The following is a 19199-nucleotide window of genomic DNA, read 5'->3' as shown; positions in this document are numbered from 1 at the left end:
AACATTGCAGGTTCTTGCATCAGCTGATTCTCATGCTAAGAATGACCTCTTATTTGTTTTAAACCACAAGTGGTTTAAAGTAGACAAGTAAACCAACTTCAAATAAAATAGCCTATGATTTCTAAGTTGTTCAGAACTTTGTGTGTACTATATGTATATAATATATATTTATAAACACAGTATACTTTCAATAGGTTAGTTTATTTTAATTCACTCATTTTCTATGATGGATAGAAGCCAGTGATAGGCCTTGAGCAAAGAAGATGATGTGTAATTTTCCCTAACAAAATGTTTACATAACAACAGGCTACACAGTAACAGATTTGAAGAATAGCCTACACAGTGTTACATCAAAATATCACAGATCTCAATTTACAAATAGATGGTGTAACAACTCAAAAGACAAGTGAAACTTTAGGGTAGGTCTGAGTAGGTTGGGTTCATTGACCTAATGAGATGAACAACCCTCTTGTTATGATTGGACAGATGAAAGCGTGCTCTCCATACCCGTGTTTTGGTTGGTCAAAAAGCTCATGAATATGTAATTACGCAGGTGTGTCTACATGAGCGTGTATACACACATTTTAACGACTGCACAACACACTGACAGAGATGATCTTGACGACAACAACACTTCTAGGCTCAGCGGTATCTCTTTGTCCTTAAATAGCATTCAACCTTTCAGCAATATGTAGGCATAGCAAGTATTGCGAGTAGCTAACCATCCAACTGGTGTTATCTATCCCCACTGCCGTCGCGCTAGCCGAGATAGCAGGCCTAGCTGTCAAGGGGCATCACAACAAACAAGCCACCTCCTGAACCAGTGACGAAACTACATCGCGCTCCCTCTCTATTTCGTGCAACTTCACTACCCTTCCTCTACCTGCTGCAGAATTTGAGAAAATGGCATCGATAGCTGCGGCGTCCGAGCCGAGCATAGGCACAGTCCCTATGCTTACTGAGAGTCCGGTGCCTGCTAGCATATTCGCACCAGATCAGGGATGCGAGGAGGACGATGCAGGGGAGGACTGCTTTGACGACGGCGAGCCTTTCAACGGAGAGGGCGGGGATCATGGAGTAGATTTCTCTAGTAAGGTAGGCCAAAGGACCTCTAATACAATATTCCAATGGCCCATAAGCCACTTTGCAAATAATGTCTCTTACATTTCCACATTTGCTTTTGCTCCTTGTTTTTTTTCTGCATGGTCTTTTACGCAGAGAGATTAGCATTTAGGATATGATAGAGGCATACATAGGCTACAACCTGCATAATATGCGATACGTAGCTGAGGCTAGCTAGCTAATAATACTGGCTGTTATGGTAGGATGATGCCAGGAGGGAATCCTAGTTTACGAATTGAACAGCGCAACAGCAACATTACATGTTGCCTTTCATTCATGTTAATGTCAATGGTGGATTTTTCCCCTCGACAGCCTGCTCCATTGCAGTGTTCCAATGTTTTGATGTGTTAGCTTGCCAGGTTTCGACATGGTTAATTGACCTAGACCAGTGGGAAGAGAGAGAGAGAGAGATATTGTAAAACAATTGCAATAGACTAGGACCAAGTTGTTGATCTTCAGCGTCCCCCTGTTGTCGCAGGTGTATTTCACCCTTTGAGCACCGTGTGTGTGTGTGTGTGTGTGTGTGTGTGTGTGTGTGTGTGTGTGACACTTCAAAACCACACTCTCAGTGGCTCTCGTGGCTCTATTTGTGCACAATGCAGACTGTTTTTGAATATTCAAATGATGACCACACAGCCACCCTTCCTCCTCGCTTGTCTGGACATGTTTACCATACAATGTTCCCCTCCCTCCCACAATCATGGTTCCTCCTCCCTCCCATATCAACATATGGCCTGCCAGACAGGGTGTCAGCTGTGTGCTGTGTCAACTGATGCAACACACAGCAATGACGCGTCACACGACTGATTGCGTCTGACAACAAACATTCAAGGTCCATCCCAGTTGTATTGCCCTGTGATCCTAACCAGTGCCGCTGACAGCTTTGACTGGGTCCGAGACAAAATCATGTGAAAGGGCCCCCCCTCTCAATACATACAATGAAATGGGGTCCCAATTCTGGGACACGGGACACAGGCCCGGGACAACTGTCCCCTTTGTCAACTTCCCTGATGCTAACCACTGACCTCTATGATCCGAACCCCCTGTCAAACCAGGTGTACCCATGACAACCGAGATAAACGGACGGATAAAAGGAGCAGTTGGCAGCTGAGCTGAAAGTTCACTCCCTTTACTTTTATTTCTTTCAATTTAGTGGAGCTGGATTGCCTGTTCTTTCCAATTAAATGGAGCACTATTGAGAGCGTAATTCCTTAAGAAATTAAGCATGAATCCGGCATGAATTCATGTTCACATGCAAAACACACACACACACACACACACACACACACACACACACACACACACACACACACACACACACACACACACACACACACACACACACACACACACACACTGCTATACCACTACTTCTACAACAGAGGTATCATTTGTGGGCCATAACAATGAGTATATTAGAATTGTCATGCTGTGTTTGTGTATTTGTTTGACTGCGTTGGCAGCTACATGTATTTATTATTGATCACTTATTGTTACCACTCCATCAGTGTTACCTGTCCTGTCTTTCGCTTTATGTCAGTCTGTAAAATGTCAGTCCCGTGTATGTCTAATATGTCTTGGCATGGTATAGAGAGAGAAACGTAATTTCATTTTCCTTGTATGACTTGTGCATATGAAGAAAGTGACAATAAAAGCTGACTTGACTTGACTTGATTTGACTTGACGTGACGTGACTGCATCTGATCCCATTGTTGTCCCATCATCCCCTATGTCAGCTGGCACTGGTGAGCCCCAACGGTGAGCAGTATGATGCCCTGCTGAGGCAGCTGAGGGAGAGGATGGACGAGGGCTGCGGAGAGACCATCTATGTGGTGGGAGTGGGCTCAGGTAAGAGGATGGATGGATGGATGGATGGATGGATGGATGGATGGATGGCTGTATGCCGGGCCGCTGAAAGCTTTGACTGGGCCCCGGACAAAGTCATCATTTCAATATGCCGATTGCAAATGAGAAAATAACCTTTCAGTTGCACTCTTATGAGACATTGAACTAAACTTCTGTTGTCAATGGGGTCTTGTGACATCATTACGACGCCACAAGCACTTGGAGAAGATGTGAGTGGGCTGAATGGATGGACAGACAGACAGAGGGATGAAAATCATAGTGTTGGCTGCACATCTAGATGAAACTTCACTTTTGGCACCCACATAAGGAAAGATAATTAAGCCCTCAGGGGCCAGAGAGGGACATGGAATTAACTTTTATCTTTTGAAATTGCTCTTCACCTAACACAGTTAAGTCAATGGAAAAGAGTTACATTCCCCCTGTACAGAATAGTGGATTGAGGGTCTTGACACACATCCCAGTTACAACTGACTAAAACTGTGACGTGCTGACAATTTGTCACTGGCCATTAATAATTCACCATGTGCACTATATCACAAATCACAGGCGCAGCAGACAGTTACCCACACGAACGTTGTTTTTCTAGCCACTTTCTTGCCGTATGTGTGTGTGTTTTTTTGTCAGAACAGCATGTACATATTACCTAATACATGTGTCCGTTAAAGGACAAGTAAGTAGCCTAGACATCCTGTCTATCAGGTTTAAAATTGCACAGCATTGACCTTGTAGTTCCCGTTACACTCCCCTATGTAAACCTGATTCTCCCAACCTGGGAGTGCAGAAACCCAGCCTGCTCCTTGGCATCAGTGCAGCTGACCTCAGTGGTCTCACTGACTTTGATTAGGAAGTTGATGAAAGGCAAGGCGTGTGCTGCTTAGACATATGTTGTTCTAGGCCTTCTGCAGGACACACTATAATTTGCCTAATTTTTAATAACATTATTATTATTATTATTATTATTATTATTATTAATCTTGTTATTACCACCACCATTGCCAGCAAGCCAGTTTGCGCTTTGCACCTGCAATGAAAGATCTGTAAATAATACGTACCATCTCTTGAGCCATTGCTGCCTCAAACCCAAACAAGTGAGACGCCCACCCCATTCCAGACTCTTCTACCTGCTTTTCATTTCTCTTTCATTTTTGTTCTTGTCTTACCTCATAGATATGAAGACTAGATGCCGTGTTCAACCTTTTGACTTGGCCCAACCCTGGGTACTACCGTCTTAGCATGACATTACATTACATTACATTACACTTACAGTTCTTTTTCAGGCTATTGGTTACAGTCCCTTGAGCAATGTGGGTCTAAGGGTTAGGTGTCTTGGTCAAGGGAACTTCAGCGATGAATGGAGGGGTAAGGCTGGGAATCAAACCTGCAACCCTCTAATCTTTTGTTTTGTCCTTTTGACTGGTGATGATAGTACAGTAACGAGAGATTGACAGGAAACGAATGGGAAGAGAGAGATGGGGAAGGGTTGGCAAATGACCCGGGCTGGAATTGAACCCGGGTCACTGATGTAGCAGCCCAGTGCCCTACCATTAGAGCCACGGGAGGGCCACAACCCTCTAATCATAAAGTGACACTGTCCCATTTTTGGAAATAAGCTTATTTTACACCTCCCCTTGAGTTAAATCAAAGGCTTTTACCGTTCTCCTGTACTTCCAACCGTTTTTTAGTTATGGCAGTGCATATTTCACCTCCAAGCTAACAGTTAACATTGAGTCCTATGAGACCAGTTAGCCGCCCTATTATTTAACTCAAGGGGAGGTGTAAAATAAGCTTATTTCCAAAAACGGGACAGTATCACTTTAAGACCACCTTCCTAACATTTAGGCCACGTCCGCCCTTAGCACAATATATTGCTATTTCTCATAGATATTCCCGCCACCCACAGGGTAATGTGCATACTGTATTGCCTTGTCACCGATCGAGGGCAGCAATATGCCGGGTAAACATGGCAATGATCTGACTCCAGAAAGGAAAATAAAGGTCTGCAACATGTTTAATGCTCCCAAAATGTAATGGCACGATGTTTCGGACTCTCAGTTCTTCATCACAGTTTGGTCCAGCACCTGTGCTACTGATGTGCGCGCATTCTCTGACTTTTTGAACGATTTGACGTCTTCAGCCATTCGTTCCAATACAAAGGAGTGGTCAATGCAGTGATGTAGTGTTCATATCTCTGGTCTCATCTTTGCTGCGTAGATGGAGGGGAGTACGGGCTGAACGAGAGCGACATGGAGGCGTCGGTGGCCACGGTGCAGTCGCTGTGCGAGCAGATCGAGGGCGACCTGATCCCGCTGCGCGAGAGGAGCGAGGTGGGGGGGCAGGTGCGCGACTACCTCATCCGCCGCCGCGTCGGGGAGGCCGACTTCCTGGAGGTCAGGTGAGTGGAGAGGCAGAGGTGAGAGGTGAGAGGTGAGAGGTGAGAGAGAGGGCTTGGTGGAGAGGCAGAGGTGAGAGAGAGGGCTTGATGGAGAGGCAGAGGTGAGAGAGAGGGCTTGGTGGAGAGGCAGAGGTGAGAGAGAGGGCTTGGTGGAGAGGCAGAGGTGAGAGAGAGGGCTTGGTGGAGAGGCAGAGGTGAGAGAGAGGGCTTGGTGGAGAGGCAGAGGTGAGAGAGAGGGCTTGATGGAGAGGCAGAGGTGAGGGAGAGGGTTTGTGTGGAAAAGGAAAATAATCATAATGTGACGGAGTGATCATCACAAAGGTTGTGGGTGCACTCTGACTGTCACGCCAACAAGCCTGGCTCTAATAATAATAACAACAACAACAACAACAATTGTATTTGTATAGCACAAATCATACAAACATGCAGATCAATGTGCTCTACAGAGGCAGCTCTCTGTGAAAAAAAGAACAGAAACTGACGTATAAAGTCTATTGTGAGAGGAGCAGCAATAACAATAGGAGCCACTTATATTCTACCCTTCCACCATTTACTCATCATCCGATCTCCACGTTCTGTGGACTTGAAAGCAGCATGGAAAAAAGTTCCACCTCATACATTTACTAACATGTAAATCTACATGGAAATGGACAATAAAAATATCACAGGTGGAAAAAACAAGGCCATGCATTTCTTTTCATTGCATTTTGGTGGTAAAAGGTGTCTGTATCGGTACTCGATATCGGCAAGTACACACATTAATGTACTCGTACTTGTATCGGTTTTCAAAAATGTGGTATCGGTGCATCCCTATTTCTGCCTAAGTGTGGGCAACCATGACGATAATAGCTGTTTTTATACAGTACTATTTGCTACTCTTACGCTCACAGTGTTTGTCTGTTTCTCTCTCTCTCTCTCGCTCTGTTTCTCTCTCTCTCTCTGTCTCTCTCTCTCGCTCTCTCTCTCTCTGTCTCTCTCTCTCTCTCTCTCTCTCTCTCTCTGTCACTCCCTCCCTCCCTCAAGTGGTGTGTGAAATCATTTCCCTGCGAAATGGAAAACTGAACTTGTAATTCAACATCATGTCTGTGACATGTTTTTCTGCTGTAGGCAAATCATTTCTGTAATGTGCGAGTATTTGGGAAACAGTGATGGTAATTATGTCCCTTTCTTCGGTGTCTGTCTCTGTTTTTCTCTCTCTCTTGCTCTCTCTGTCTCTCTCGCTCCCCCCTAAGTGGTGTGTGAAATCATTTCCCTACGAAATGGAAAACTTAACTTAACTTGTTGTTCAACAGCATGTCTGTTTCTGTATTTTCTGCTGTGGGAAAATTATGGTAATGAACCCCCCCCCCTCTCTCTCTCTGTCTCTCTGTCTGTCTGTCTCTCTCTCTCTCTCTCTCTCTCTCTCTCTCTCTCTCTCTCTCTCTCTCTCTCTCTCTACATCCCTCCATCCATCCATCCCCATCTCAGGGTGGCGGTGGTGGGTAATGTGGACGCGGGGAAGAGCACGCTGCTGGGTGTCCTGACCCATGGCGAGCTGGACAACGGACGTGGCTTCGCCCGCCAGAAGCTCTTCCGCCACAAGCACGAGATGGAGAGCGGACGCACCAGCAGCGTGGGCAACGACATCCTGGGCTTCGACCAGGAAGGGCAGGTAGGCCAAAATAATGACGATGATGATAATAATAATAATAATAATAATTATAATAATAGTATGGCCAACGACATCTTGAGAATGAAGGGCAGATTGGGCTTCATAATAATAATAATAGTAGTAATAAAAATAATTATGATAATAATAAGAATAAAAGTGATAATGATAATGATGATAATAATAATCATAATCATAATAGCAATGACATCTTGAGCTTCGACCAGGAGGGCCAGGTGGGGGTTTAGGTACTCCACACGCACAGCTCACACTTCTCTTGAAAAAAACTCAACTGCATCATAACAACATGGCTATGAAACTAGAAAGAGTCTCTAGTAATAGATTCAGGCTTGGCCATTACCATTTTGGTACCAACAAGCTTATGATGGAGGTTCTGCATTAACCCATTTTAACCTAAGCCCTTTTGGGAAAAGGTGCCCTCTGCCTATTAAAACCTAAATGTCTCAGCCCCTGAAGCACATAAAGACATGAAATAAGTTACATTCAAAAGCTAGGACTTTCATTTTGCATTTGAATGTAATCATGCAGCCCTGACATACACACATTCCTAATAAGACAGCTCAAATCTCAAGAACCTGAACGCAGCGTACAGTATATGTGTCTCCAGGCTAAAATGGGTTAAAGGGTTTGTCATTCAACATACTACTTGTCCTTAGCTGAATATCCATGGTCAATGAGAGAGAAGTTCATCCAGGCACTCCAAAAAAGGTGTCCAAGCGGGAAGTTACATTAAAAAGCCAGTTTAATAATATTGGACTAGGGTTACATTAAAAAGGCCTTTCGGCTTTTTGAATGAACCGATCCCTGATATCAAAGTAAGAGCACCCAACAAGCTCTAAAAACGTGCTGATGATTGCTTGAGCTTCCAGCCACCTGTGTGCTATTCATGGTCAATGATTCGAACCATATTTTTAAGGAACACTGCACACATTGTAGCTTTCCTTGCAAATGTAATTCCTACGTAGTGTAAGTTTAGTCAGGAAGGTGAGTTTGAATCAGTCAGTGAACTAGTTTCTCTTACTGGCTGCTGAAGATTACTTGGAGTGACCTGACCTATTTATCATCTCAGTGATCTTCTTGTAAGGAGAGATGCACAAAGTAGCTTACCGGTAATTCATTATTTATGGTTTCATTCCTTCATTAGGTGGTCAACAAACCGGACAGCCACGGAGGCAGCCTGGACTGGACCAAGATCTGCGAGAAGTCCTCTAAGGTGATCACCTTCATCGACCTGGCTGGCCATGAGAAGTACCTGAAGACCACCGTGTTTGGAATGACTGGACACCTACCGGACTTCTGCATGCTGATGGTAAGTTGGATTACGGGTCCATGTAGTGTTTTGATGGGAGAAAAGAGCATCTTGAAAAAATTCCTGATTCTACCAAAGATTCTCTATTCTAAAAAGATAGCCAGCTGGTGACGTCAACAATAGGATGGAATGTTTCACCAACCAAGTACTTCTGGTCTCCTAAAAAGGCGTGGCCAAACTGTCAATCATCGAACACCAGCGCAGAATCGACCAATCACGTTTCCTAACTTCATTTGCTCCGCGCTGGCGCTGGGAGAACTCCGGTCAGAGAAACAGCCAGGCAACGTTTAACAGCAGCATCACGCACAATTTTACAAAACCGGCCGCCCTGGGCAACTTAATATGAGAACTTTATATTGCTGTGGTCTCTAAATAAAAATGCTTTTGATATTTTAGATGGCATGATTAAAAGACGTGAGAAATACGGCCACTGTGAACAAAATCAAGTGCCTGCAGACAGAGCCACCTGATTCATGCAAGAAGGATGCGCGGCATGATGACACGACGGCATAATGATTAAAACTTGTGTGGCTGGCTTAGGGTTTTTTTTAATGTCCAAACTAATTATTCACTATGAAAGGCGTGCTGCTTGAGTTTAGACATGACCTCGTGTATAATTTTAAATTTAATTTAATCATGTTCATGCAATCATGGTCATGACTTCGTATGAGATATATTGTGCTACGTGTAACTACACGGAAGTTTTTTGTGTTCATATCGTGCTTAGAAAGGAGAGGATCAGGACTACACTGAAGTCTGCACTGGAGACAGAGCCTACATGCAGAAGCATGACGTGCTTCTTATAGCCTAAACAGACAAACATAGGCTATTTAAATCCATGATGTCTAACAGTGCGTAATGTAACCATTTTCACCTAATCCTCGGCTGTCATTATTCCCGTGTAGGCCTATGGCATGTTGTTCTAGACACATTTGTGTGTTCATATCGTGCCTTCAGAGGATCCTTCACGGAACTGTAGGCATACCGAATTTTGACTAAAACATTGCGCTGCACATGCATGACTAAAAATCGCTCAATAGCCTGATAAAAAAACTAGAATATTCAGAGCGCAGGCTATGCAGTGCCAAACTCAAATATTTGGAGAAAACCTAGGCTACAGCTGTCAAACTCGTAGGCCTATATGTGCATCCCGTGAGTGCATTGTTGAACAGTAGCCTATCCTCTATTTTCTCATGTCAAGATTCACGGTTTTTAATCCAATAGGCTATTTGCTGGATAGCCTACAGGATTTTTGTTCTTTCTGCTGCGCTGAAGGTGAAAGTTTTGGCTCTTGCGTCTGTTAACTTAAGCTAATCGTCTCGAAGGACATCTTGGAGGCTGCTGGTGTGGCTCAGTTGCAGAAGTAGTAGCCTAGTTCAGATACACCGCGCTCTTCCGTGTGGTGCGTCTCCAGTTGAATAGGCCTAACTTAGAAGGTGAGAAAGTGGATCGCACTCAGGTTCTTCTTTTCTTCTTTTTATTTTTTACATAGCAGCAGAAGTGGAGACACTGACGAAGGCAGCAGCCAAAACGTTTGTCTACACTCTTGCTGCTATGTAAAAAATAAAAAGAAGAAAAGAACCCGAGTGCGATCCTCTTTCTCACCTTCTAAGTTATTCAACTGGAGACGCACCACACGGAAGAGCGCGGTGTATCTGAACTAGGGCTAGGCCTACTAACAATAGGCTACAACATTTGCGAAATATAATGTCCGAGTTAACCAGCCATCTCCGCTAAACTTTTGCCCTGCCTGGCGCAGCCTGCATTTCGTTTAACAGTTGACTGGATGAGATGATGCTGAAGTTTCATGCAACAGACTGCTGCAAAGAGTAGGTAGCCTATTGAATGAATTAAGTCGATAATAGGCTCATTAACCTGAAGCAGTAACATATGCATTTGCCACCCAACTGTTGTCATTTATTTGCATGGTATTGTGTCTCACTAGATTTAGGCTATAAACCCGTGGACAGACTGGGAAGCGGCGAAAACAGGCTACTTATGGACTGCACTGAAACTGAAACGTGCAGAAATGAGCGTCAAGCTTTTAATAATTTGCCGAAATTGGGCTACTTTTTCACAACAGACGTGTGAAGTAGACGTGAACTAGGGCCTACGATGTAACAACAAAACAACATCACAAAAATAAACGTTGGTAAATGCAGGGCTCCTTATCAACCGCTCCTGTTTCATGCAAAGCAAATATTCTGCACCGCTTGTGAATCATTCTTGGCATTCCATGGCAGCGGTCCGCACTAGACTGGACACGCGTCAAACAAAGTCGATTTTCTCTGTGAAAAAATAATTCTGAGATGTAATTTGAATTTTTAGAATGTGAAGAAGGCATGTGGCTCGCAGGATATAACATTTTTAAATCCATCGCTGCGCCCATGAATTAAGGCTTTGGTCGTATCCGTGGAAAAGTCAGATTCGCCCATAGGCGCCCATTATAAAAGTCTCCTATCGGGTCTCCTAAAGGGGCGTGGCCGACGTCATAAGTGAAACAGGAAGGAACGTCGAGCTGGCCGTCTCTGCATTTAAACCGTCTCTGATTCTACTTGAAGGTGCACTGTGTAGGATTGTGGTCAGAGTAGGTATTGCAAGTACTGTATGCTGCTCTTTGTAACTGTGCTGCCTATTGCCAAATTTGATCTTTTCATGAATATTTACTAACTAATATTTGCTAATATGACCAATGTGCAGTAAGTTTTTCAGTTAAAAATGCCTATTTCAGGAAAATCAAAATGGCAAAACATGGAGAAAATTCCCTTTTCCATGTATGAAAAGTCAAATATTCCCCGTCATAATGAATACTTACAATTTGATGGTAGTGGTAAGTATTCATGAAAAAGGTAACATTTGTGAATGGGCAGCATGAATTCTGAAAATATACTACTAAAATTATTACACAGTGCACCTTTAACGTGTAGAATGTTTTCAGACCTAGTAGTAGTGTGTAGACAATTGGTTCAGAATGTGGGCTAGACCATTCTACATTGTAAAGGTGATCTATGTATAATCCATGATTCTTCATCAGTCAGTGTGATCTTCATCGTCCTGTATTCTCTTGTGTCAGGTTGGCAGCAATGCAGGAATTGTGGGCATGACAAAAGAGCATCTGGGCTTGGCACTGGCTTTGAATGTACCCGTGTTTGTGGTGGTCACTAAGATCGACATGTGCCCGGCCAACATCCTTCAAGGTATAATTTTCTGTTCATCAGCCCATTTTTGCCTAAGCCCTTTTTGGGAAAGGGTGCCCTCTGCCTATTAAATCCTAAATATCTCAGAAACACATACAAACATGAAATAAGTTGCATTTAAAAGCTAGGAAGTTGTTGTACTGTCAAGTCAAATATGTACAATAATACTGATGGTACTGTGGGTACTCTATAGGACGAAGTAAAAAAAATAATCACAAGACCGAAGTGGTGTTATAAAGTCTGGTCATTGAATACTTAATGTGTTGTTTAATGGTCTTGCAGTGTCTTATGCCTAGCCCTTCTGGTCTCTTGCCAGAAACACTAAAGCTTCTGCAGAGGTTGCTGAAATCTCCTGGATGCAGGAAGATCCCAGTTCTCGTGCAGAATAAGGATGACGTCATCGTCACGGCATCCAATTTCAGCTCTGAGAGGTGCTCTTTTCCACTCTGTCTCATTGCAACACGGACACCCTCTCACCCACCTCACCATAGCTGTATTAAGTACTATACCAAATCTGATCAATAAAACCAGGTGACTTAATCATTTCTAAAAGAGGAGAAGATAAAAACCATTTATCATTATTTATTAATCAATGACCTCCATGTCCACAAGCAGACACACTGATGATGGCTTTAGGGCTGAAACGCGTCTGCGAGTGGGTGGACATGGTGGTAATTGATGAATAAATAATGAGACTCAGCTCGTGAGTGTGGATTTTTTCCCCTTCTTTGAGTGTGTAGCTTTTTTCCTCACACCCAAAGTTATTTATTTCACTCTAGAAGTTGAGTGCGTCCCCTGATACACTTAATAATTTCTGTAATTATTTCAAAGCTGTTTGTAAGGAGTTTGGTATTAAAAACATATATAATTGTTTGATTGTAGAATTCCACAATAGATCTTTGTATGTTCATATTTATGTTTTTGCTTTTGTTTTGCAGAATGTGTCCAATCTTTCAGATCTCCAACGTGACAGGAGAGAACATGGACCTTCTAAAGATGTTTCTCAACCTGCTTTCTTCAAGAACGTCTTTCAAGGACGACGAGCCTGCTGAGTTTCAAATTGATGACACCTACTCCGTACCAGTCAGTATTTATCCAAAAACACAAACACACAAACAGACCAACACATACCGTATATAGTACATTTAGCATACTTAGAGATGAGATGGATTAGATTAAACTGTATTTATCCCCATGGGTAAATTCTTTTTCCGGGTTGCTCTGTAGATTAAAAAGAGAAGTCAAAATAAGAATAGATTAAAAAAATAAACAAGGGTAATCAGGTGATCATGCAGAAAAGGCATACTTGCATACTTAGATCCAACCTATACTCATTTTTTTTACTCTTTTGACGGAACCAGGGTGTGGGAACAGTAGTATCTGGAACTACGCTACGCGGATTGATACGACTGAACGACACCATGCTCCTCGGCCCAGACCCTCTAGGAAGTTTCCTACCCATCGCGGTCAAATCCATCCACAGAAAAAGGATGCCTGTGAAGGAAGTGCGGGGAGGACAGACTGCATCTTTTGCACTGAAAAAGGTATGAACTATGCCTTAACCAGGGCCCTAAATTAACCTTTTTCACTACCAGCCAAAATGGCTAGTAGATTGTAATTTTACTAGCCAAACACACACTCACTAATGGGTCAAAGTGGCTAATAAGTTGGTCATCTCTACCAGCCAAACTGAAATTTCACAAACATTTGACCGGTTGACTGGTGTTAATTTAGAGCCCTGCTTTTACCACTGCTCATCCTCTAATGCAAAATCAACATTTTTTTTTTCGTTTTATGCTATCTCCCAGATCAAGCGTTCCTCGATACGGAAAGGGATGGTGATGGTGTCTCCAAAGCTGAGCCCACAGGCCTCCTGGGAGTTTGAGGCTGAGATCCTGGTGCTGCACCATCCAACCACCATCTCCCCACGCTATCAGGCCATGGGTACGTACCATCTCCATCTCCCCACGCTATCAGGCCATGGGTACGTACCATCTCCATCTCCCCACGCCATCAGGCCATGGGTATATGTACCATCTCCATCTCCCCACGCTATCAGGCAATGGATACGTCCAACCACCATCTCCCCACGCTATCAAGCCATGGGTACGTACCATCTCCATCTCCCCACACTATCAGGCCATGGGTACGTACCATCTCCCCATGCTATTAGGCCATGGGTACGTACCATCTCCATCTCCCCACGCTATCAGGCCATGGGTACGTCCAACCACCATCTCCATCTCCCCACGCTATCAGGCCATGGGTATGTACCATCTCCCCACGCTATCAGGCCATGGGTATGTACCATCTCCATCTCCCCACGCTATCAGGCCATGGGTACGTACCATCTCCATCTCCCCACGCTATCAGGCCATGGGTATGTACCATCTCCCCACGCTATCAGGCCATGGGTACGTACCATCTCCATCTCCCCACACTATCAGGCCATGGGTACGTACCATCTCCCCACGCTATCAGGCAATGGGTATGTACCATCTCCCCACGACACGCTATCAAGCCATGGGTATATGTACCATCTCCCCACGGCACGCTATCAGGCCATGGGTATGTGTGATATGTCCTCCTGAGTCCTCCTCTCTCTCTCTCTCTCTCTCTCTCTCTCTCTCTCTCTCTCTCTCTCTCTCTCTCTCTCTCTCTCTCTCTCTCTCTCTCTCTCTCTCTCTCTCTCTCCCCTTCTCTCTCTTTGCCCCCATCTCACTGTCCACCATGATTACTAGATACCACGGCACAGCCTTTTCTTTCCAGGGGCCTACACTACAAAGCTGGTTCAGGATAAGTTAAGCTTTTCTTGAGAAAATGAGGACTACAGGCTCCTCTATTAGGTGATTTACCTCTTAACTTAACCTTAACTTATCCAGCTGAGCCAGCTTTGTAGTATAGGCCCCAGGTGTTCTTCAACGTCTTCCTCAGATGTTTGCAAACAGTTGGTTGCTATTGTGTCATGGTGGCCGCGGTGCTTTCCGTCTAATGTGTTGCAGTGCACTGTGGAAGCATACGGCAAACGGCCACCATCCTGTCCATGAACAGGGACTGCCTGAGGACGGGCGACAAGGCCTCCGTTCACTTCCGCTTCATCAAGACGCCCGAGTATCTGCACACAGAACAGAGGCTGGTGTTCCGAGAGGGAAGGACGAAAGCCGTGGGGACCATCACCAAGGTGAGATCAGATGTACAGTTGAAGGAGAGGATTGTGCCCATCCCAGGGAAAGGTGCAGGACGAAGGCCAACTGTAGTTTTCAGAGTGAGAAGTCCCCACACTTAGAATCCTTTTTGTTGTATTTTATTTTTTCATGGCAGGATAACGTTTCGAGGGAGGTCGAAACGTTATCCTGCCATGAAAAATTAAATATACAAAAATAAATGTTGGTGTTATTATTCTTCAAATATGACAGTGGAGGACAGGCAGGAAGAGAGGTGGGAGAGAGAGACCGGTAAGGATCGGGGAAATGACCCGGGCGGGTAATGCAACCTGGGTTGCCCGGCCGCGTAGCAGTCCAGTGCCCAGCCGTTAGAGCCACGGCTGGGCCACATGTTGCCATGTTGTATTGGGAATCTTTAGGATCATAGCTAGTGTCATCCAAATCTGCATACCGATTGGGGATCCTGAATGACTACTGTAAGCTCAACAAATATTGATTTTCAAATCATACATTTTTAAGTGACACAAGGAGTCTTGGTGAAACCAACATATTAGGCTGTACTAACACTAGCTGTGTTTCATGTTGTTAAGCTCTTCAGATTAAGCCGACGTCCATCTGCATCTTGTCAGCAGTTTAGAGACATCATCAGCCATTGCTTGCTGTGCTTGCTGTTGCTGTACAGCAGATCAGCTGTAGCTGTTTTCCATCTTCTTTGCATGATGCGGTCCCAGACAGTCTCACATGTTTTTTACAGTGTACAATCTATTTTTTGCACTAATGTGCTTTGTTACTTTTATTTATTTATCTATTTAGATTTTTTTCTAGCCAGTCACTGTACAGCACTTTCGTCAGTTTTGCATTGTTTTTAAATGTGCTCTATAAATAAAATGTACTTACTTACTTACAGTGTGCATCACTAGCCTGGGAACTCCCATCCTGCCTTTAGTTCTACACAATCGTGTCCATCTCACTTGTGATTAGGTCTGGTGGTAACCAGGCAAGTGAATCACTGTCAGTCACACCGATTGCTTACATTCGCAGCTACTGCAGTCGACCAATAACCAGCCCTCCAACTCCAAACCTCCACAAATCAAGATGCTCTCCACGAAAAAAGCCCTGCCTCGCCGCGAGGACGGGACGATACCGGGCAGTGAGGACGCTCTGAATGCAACACTCCCTTCTGTTCCATTCACGATACCACCGCAGGTAAGCAGTCATGAAGATGGGTGGAACAAAAAAAAAAACTCTTCAGTACATGGAAAGGTGAAAGCTTGAATTCAACTTTTGCTGAACCATACAGCAGCTGTATGCAATGCATGTCCAAGACAAATTCCCCTCGGGATGAATAAAAAGAATCTTGAATCATAAGCAATCCCACATATATATTTAATTAATTGTGATTCTGATCTTTTATGCTGCAACATCAGACACATCTGAACACTGGTATTGCCCATGGAATTTTATACAACACTTGCATGTTTATTAAAACATAAGAGTGGTTCAGCAAAACCTGAATTTGAACATTCAATGCAATGCAAACAGCAAAAGAAATCCCACATTTTTTTATACATTGCTATTTTGATCCTTGATGCAGAAACATCAGACATCTGAACATTGGTATATCCTGTGCTTGGTTGATGAAATGTTGTATGATGTGTTTATCAAAAGATGGAGTGTACTGCATTGATATGAAAAGCAGGGACTGGTTGGTTTGCCTGTAGATGGTAGTGTCTGGTATCCTGCTGCTGAGTAGTCTCATCTCTATCCTAGATCTTCTTCTAATCCTTGTTTTCCTACTTTCTCTTCTCTCGAACTCCTCTTTTCAATCCCACCTCCTCTTGACTCCACCAACACCCGCCTATTTTCCGACTATTCATCATTTAAACCCATTACCCATCATTTCCTCCATTTTTAATTTGTTACCTTGTCCTTTCATATCTATATTTCCTGCCATCGTTCCTCTCGTCCTTTCATTTCTCTATTTCCTGCCATTGTTCATCTTCGTCATTCCATTCCCCGCCTCTCTCGCCTCCTCTCCCTCCTTCCTTGGGTTTACTTTTAACCCTTTCCTAACACTTTCCCTAATCCTAACACCACCTCCTCCACCCCTTCATTTGTCCTGCTGCTGCCGCTGCTTTGGCTGCGTGTTCAGACGGAGGGGGAGGAGGACCCCCAGAGTAAAGAAGGCAACAAAGAGAACAAGGTAAAGAGGGAGGGCGGCTCTCTCTCTCTCTCTCTCCCTGCCAAGCCCGACAGGCCAGACCAGTCATTTTGAAATCCACGAATGGTCTGATTACGCTTCTCTGGGGAGGGTTTTCAGTCGGTTTTCAGACGTACAAGGTAAAGAGGGCGGCTCTCTCTCTGCCAAGCCTGACAGGCCAGACCAGTCATTTTGAATTATTTGGTAATCCACGAATGGTCTGATTACGCTTCTCTGGGGAGGGTTTTCAGACGAACGGTGTTACCGGCCAATAAGCAATCACACTCGGGGAGCATAGTAACACATACGTCATGAACGTCAACTGTCAGCGATTGGTCAGAGCTCATTTCAATCTACTAGAGCTGAGCTCACTTCTCCCATCCAAGTGCTCCGAGGATCCAGATCTAAAACGAATTACCAAGTAATTAATGTGGTCTGGTAAAACCAGGCTAGTCTCGACCTGCATGACTGCCTCATTGCGGGTGGCAAAGAAACCCTATAGAGAGGGGTGTTTCCAGACTACCACTTCTGGACTGTCTGGTTCTGCAGGTCTCGATCTGCGGCCAAACAGTCCTGCTGACTTTGTTTTTGTGTGTGATGTGTGCTGGTACAATTTCTTTTTTTCCTTCCTGTCTTTTGATCATTTTTTTTATATAAATAGTAGTGGCTTGATACTTTCACCCCCATTGTGCCACAATAATCTAATGAAAATGAATGTTTCTGTCTCTCTTTCAGCCCAGGTCTGGCGGAGGCAGGAGACGAGGGGGCCAGCGTCATAAAGGGAAATCCCAAAACAACTGCTCCACAGCGACCCCTGCAGGCGCCACCGGGCCCATCTAAACACACACACACACACACACACACACACACACACACACACACACACACACACACACACCCCTCGCTCAAAAATGCCCATCATTCCCATTCACCTCATTAAGTGTCTTTAAATGCTCAAAGTGCTGCGGAAGTTACAGAGAGCTCGCTTGGGACAGTCTTACCACGCCCGCCCCCACACACACACACTCCACTCCCCTCCCCTCCCCTCCCTCATCTTTTCCAACTGCACTGAACTACTAATTACGAAAAGAGAGAGAGGGAGGAGGTAGGTTGGGGTTAGCCTGGTTTCTACCAGACCTCTGTGTGTGTGTGTGTGTGTGTGTGTGTGTGTGTGTAGCTCTGGAGCCCCCTGGTGGCGCTCAACACACACGGGGAGCATGTCTGGGAACACAGTCTGGGAGCATGTAGCAGGATTCCATTTCTCCAGTCAAAATGTAGTCAGAGCATTTACTTCTTCAATATCAATGGCAGCTCACATATTATAGACTGACATTGACGCTTTAGAGATCAGCAGAAAACGATTTTGATGGAATTTGTTGATACTGAAGCAATAAATGCTCCGATTATTTTTTGACTGGAGAAATGGAATCCTGCTACATGCTTCCAGACCCAGTGGTGGAGCTCACGAAGTTGCGCGGAACTACAGGTTGGGCAGGAGCCAGGTAAGGTTAGAGTGGAGTGGAGTGGGGGTAGAAAGGGGAGGGGAGGGGAGGGTTTAGCCAAGACAACAGAGCTGCTGACAGCATCTTGTGAAATTAACTTATTATTATCAGAGGTATTTGGTGTTCTTCGCTGTGTTTTTTGGAATCTTTGTCGTCTAAAACTGAGCGCGTATAATCCCTAGGTGAGCTGCACAAGCGCTCTGCGTTGTTTGGTGTGATAAAGAGTGGGGAAAAAAAGGACTCCTTTTTTATTTTATTGAAATGAAAATGGCATACAGGTTATCTATATCCTTACATAACTATATAAACGTCATGGTTGTTGGCAGAGGTACCGCCAGAAGCAGCACGCTGCATGCATGCATTTTATAGCTGAAGAGTCGGGTGTCGGGAGTTGTTGTTTGGCTTGACTGTCCCGATGACACTGTTGAGTTCACTGTTGAGGTGCTTCAAATCCACTTCAGGACGGAGATGAACAGGAAGACATTGCAGTGCATGTAACCGTACAGTGCAGGGGCCTATACGGCAAAGCTGGTTCAGAAGTAAACCAGGTTAAGTTAAGAGGAAAATCATCTAATAGAAGAGCCTGGAGTCCTCATTTTCTTAAAACACAAGGACTCCAGGCTCTTCTATTAGATGATTTACCGCTTAACTTAATCTGGTTTACTCCTGAACCAGCATTTGTCATATAGGGCCCAGAAGCACATAGCTTAACTCTACAGACTACTGTAGGTGTTGCAGAAGGAATGAAGTTTGCCCTCATTTGTAACCAGTTGGCGTA

General features: G+C 44.4%; 1 protein-coding gene across 3 annotated transcripts; it reads left to right on the top strand.

The window, feature by feature from the left end:
* Window positions 1-584: 584 nt before the first annotated feature.
* gtpbp1 (GTP binding protein 1) lies at window positions 585-17925 on the top strand. Of its 3 annotated transcripts, none has more exons than XM_063189020.1 (14): window positions 585-1095; window positions 2859-2970; window positions 5200-5380; window positions 6848-7031; window positions 8194-8358; window positions 11432-11555; window positions 11872-11986; window positions 12494-12638; window positions 12917-13099; window positions 13364-13499; window positions 14558-14736; window positions 15761-15925; window positions 16872-16922; window positions 17655-17925. In XM_063189020.1, exons 1-14 carry the CDS (start codon window positions 904-906, stop codon window positions 17757-17759), a joined length of 2037 nt encoding a protein of 678 aa, XP_063045090.1. In that variant the 5' UTR covers window positions 585-903; the 3' UTR covers window positions 17760-17925. The 3 variants fall into 3 exon arrangements, with proteins under 3 accessions (XP_063045090.1, XP_063045097.1, XP_063045103.1); XM_063189033.1 differs by lacking the exon at window positions 585-1095 and adding an exon at window positions 4156-4205 and having other exon boundaries at window positions 2885-2970; XM_063189027.1 differs by lacking the exon at window positions 16872-16922.
* The last annotated feature ends 1274 nt before the right edge of the window (window positions 17926-19199 follow it).

The sequence above is a fragment of the Engraulis encrasicolus genome, chromosome 2, assembly GCF_034702125.1.
Source record: "Engraulis encrasicolus isolate BLACKSEA-1 chromosome 2, IST_EnEncr_1.0, whole genome shotgun sequence".
NCBI classification, from domain to species: domain Eukaryota; kingdom Metazoa; phylum Chordata; class Actinopteri; order Clupeiformes; family Engraulidae; genus Engraulis; species Engraulis encrasicolus.
The sequence above is the reverse complement of the archived record's forward strand: the minus strand, read 5'-3'. Positions and strand labels throughout refer to the sequence as shown.